The 1,934-nt window shown below is 57.2% G+C and overlaps 2 protein-coding genes across 2 annotated transcripts in view; both read right to left on the bottom strand.

Moving 5' to 3' along the window:
• Positions 1-100: 100 nt before the first annotated feature.
• On the bottom strand, positions 101-674 carry ACA1_200680 (uncharacterized protein; the record flags this gene model as incomplete). Its single annotated transcript, XM_004341785.1, is given in 4 exon segments — positions 101-136; positions 151-220; positions 314-429; positions 555-674. The coding sequence occupies 4 exon segments, from the start codon at positions 672-674 to the stop codon at positions 101-103; spliced, it is 342 nt and encodes a 113-aa protein (XP_004341833.1).
• Positions 675-1,500: 826 nt separating this feature from the next.
• Positions 1,501-1,934, bottom strand: part of ACA1_200570 (uncharacterized protein) — a gene marked incomplete at both ends in the record, with an annotated part of 2,301 nt that continues 1,867 nt past the window's right edge. The window contains 2 exons of the mRNA XM_004341784.1: positions 1,501-1,623; positions 1,717-1,822. Coding sequence (XP_004341832.1) covers positions 1,501-1,623; positions 1,717-1,822 — 229 coding nt within the window. The remainder of the gene's footprint in view (positions 1,624-1,716; positions 1,823-1,934) is intronic.

Below are 1,934 nucleotides of genomic sequence, written 5' to 3'. Positions count from 1 at the left end.
GGCCACGTCGGGATAGAGCCGAGCCACCAACGGACCCAGCACCCGGTCCACGAGGCCCCGCATGCATTCCTGCATTCCAATCTCCTGATGAGGAATCGGGTCAGTTGGTGCGGCACTTGGTCTGCTGATAACTACTCTGCGGCGACGGACCTCGAGCACGATCTCGCTGGTCTTCGGCGCCGGCGAGTTCAGGTAGTGCTCCACCTCCTCGATCAGCTGGCTGGAGACGACATGTCGTCAGACCACCGCCACAGTCGTGGTGTGCTTGCGTGCGTGTCGTGTCGTGTCGTGTCGTGTCATGGGCCGCACGCACCGCGAGAAGGCGTCGCTGAACAGACGCAGACGGTGCAGGTCGCGCCACTGGTGGAGCAGCTCTGCGCCCTCTGTCCAGTGGTCCTCCGCGAGAGCAGCACCACCGTCCCTCCCCTCCTGGGGCGTACCATCACCCGCGACCAGCCGCCGCAGCCCCCGGNACCAGGTGCTCCTATGGCCGAAGGGGACGAAGGGACCAACGTCAGCCTCATGACCAACGTGCAGCTTGGGGGGGGGGGTACTACTGGACGGAGGTGGGCGAGCGAGGGGTGGAGCAGGCGATGCCCCGAGGCTGCCACCGCTTCTTGTCGCCTCTGTCGATAGCTGTAGGTGGCTGGTGCTGCCGTAGGTGTTGCTTCCATCTTTCTTTTCTGTTTGGGGCCGCCATTCTAAGTTAGTCGAAGAAGAAATCCCCGAAAAAAGTGAAGGGCCTTGCGGGTACAAGGCTCATACGTTATGTTGCAGTTCATGATGAAGATGAAACTTGTTGTTGGATTGGTTGGGAACCGCTCAGCCCCTCGGAATAGAGGGACGAGCAGGCCACCACTTTAAGTGATGTAGACTATGAACCGGAGACAGTTATGCTACGGTTGGTAATGCCTGTTACTGTCTGCCACGGTGCTACATCAACTCTTGACCTTCTTCATCCATTGTGGGACGCTCTGTGCCTTTTGGCTGAACCACCTCACCAGCCAGGGAAAAAGATAGAACGAAAAGTTGAAAAATAGAATAAAGAACGAAAGCGAAGAGCACACGCCGATGGTCCCACAATCGAGGCAGCGGGTGGGTGTGGCAGGCCTCAACCAGGCAAGGCTCCAGGGTTGTGGTGTGAGCTTGGTGCATTTGTCGATGGGTTACTTCGATACCTCAACTGCCGTTAATGATCTATGACGCGGGGCGTTGTGTGGTGGCCTCCCGCATGCAGGGGCTCAGGACCTGAAGTGGGTCTTGAGCCCTGTGGCGAGGCCGCCCACATCACCCTGTGCCATACTAACCCATGACGCAACCACCAGCTTTTTGTTTCTTTTTCAGTGGACATGGGCCATCACCAATGTGTTCGTCCCAACAGCAGAGCGAACAGACACAATTTAGAACAACGACATGAAAGAGAAGAGACCTTGGTAGTGTGATCAAATAAATACAGGAAATAACGGGACTTCTAGAAGTGTAGGAGTTGGCTGACGACTGTCATGCGTGCCGAAGTGGGCTCGTCGTTGGGTCCGTGATCGTGTGGATCTTCTGCAGTCGCCGCTTGGGCATCTGGCTCCACAGCGCCTTGCTGAACTGTACCACCGCCCGATCCATCCACGCCTGAACGCACAACAATTTCCAATTACATTGGTCGTGTCGTGTCGTTGATGAGTGTGTGTCGTGTGCTGATGAGTGTCGTGTGCGGTGGCGTACCTCTTCCCAGAAGTCCCAGCCTTCCAACCAGGCCAGGTGGCCACCGCGATCGGTCAGCCCAAAGATGATGTTTTCATTGTCTTCCACTACGCGCACAGGCACCGATCTGCAGAGAGGCGCCAAGGGTCGGGTGGTAAGATGAAATGATCGCTGTCACGGCTTTCACGATGGCCGCGGGGCGAAAAGTGTGTGTGTGTGTGTGTGGAACGTACGCCCGA

The sequence above is a fragment of the Acanthamoeba castellanii genome, assembly GCF_000313135.1.
Source record: "Acanthamoeba castellanii str. Neff unplaced genomic scaffold scf7180000084753, whole genome shotgun sequence".
NCBI lineage: Eukaryota > Discosea > Longamoebia > Acanthamoebidae > Acanthamoeba > Acanthamoeba castellanii.
This window is presented reverse-complemented; position numbering and strand designations above follow the sequence as displayed.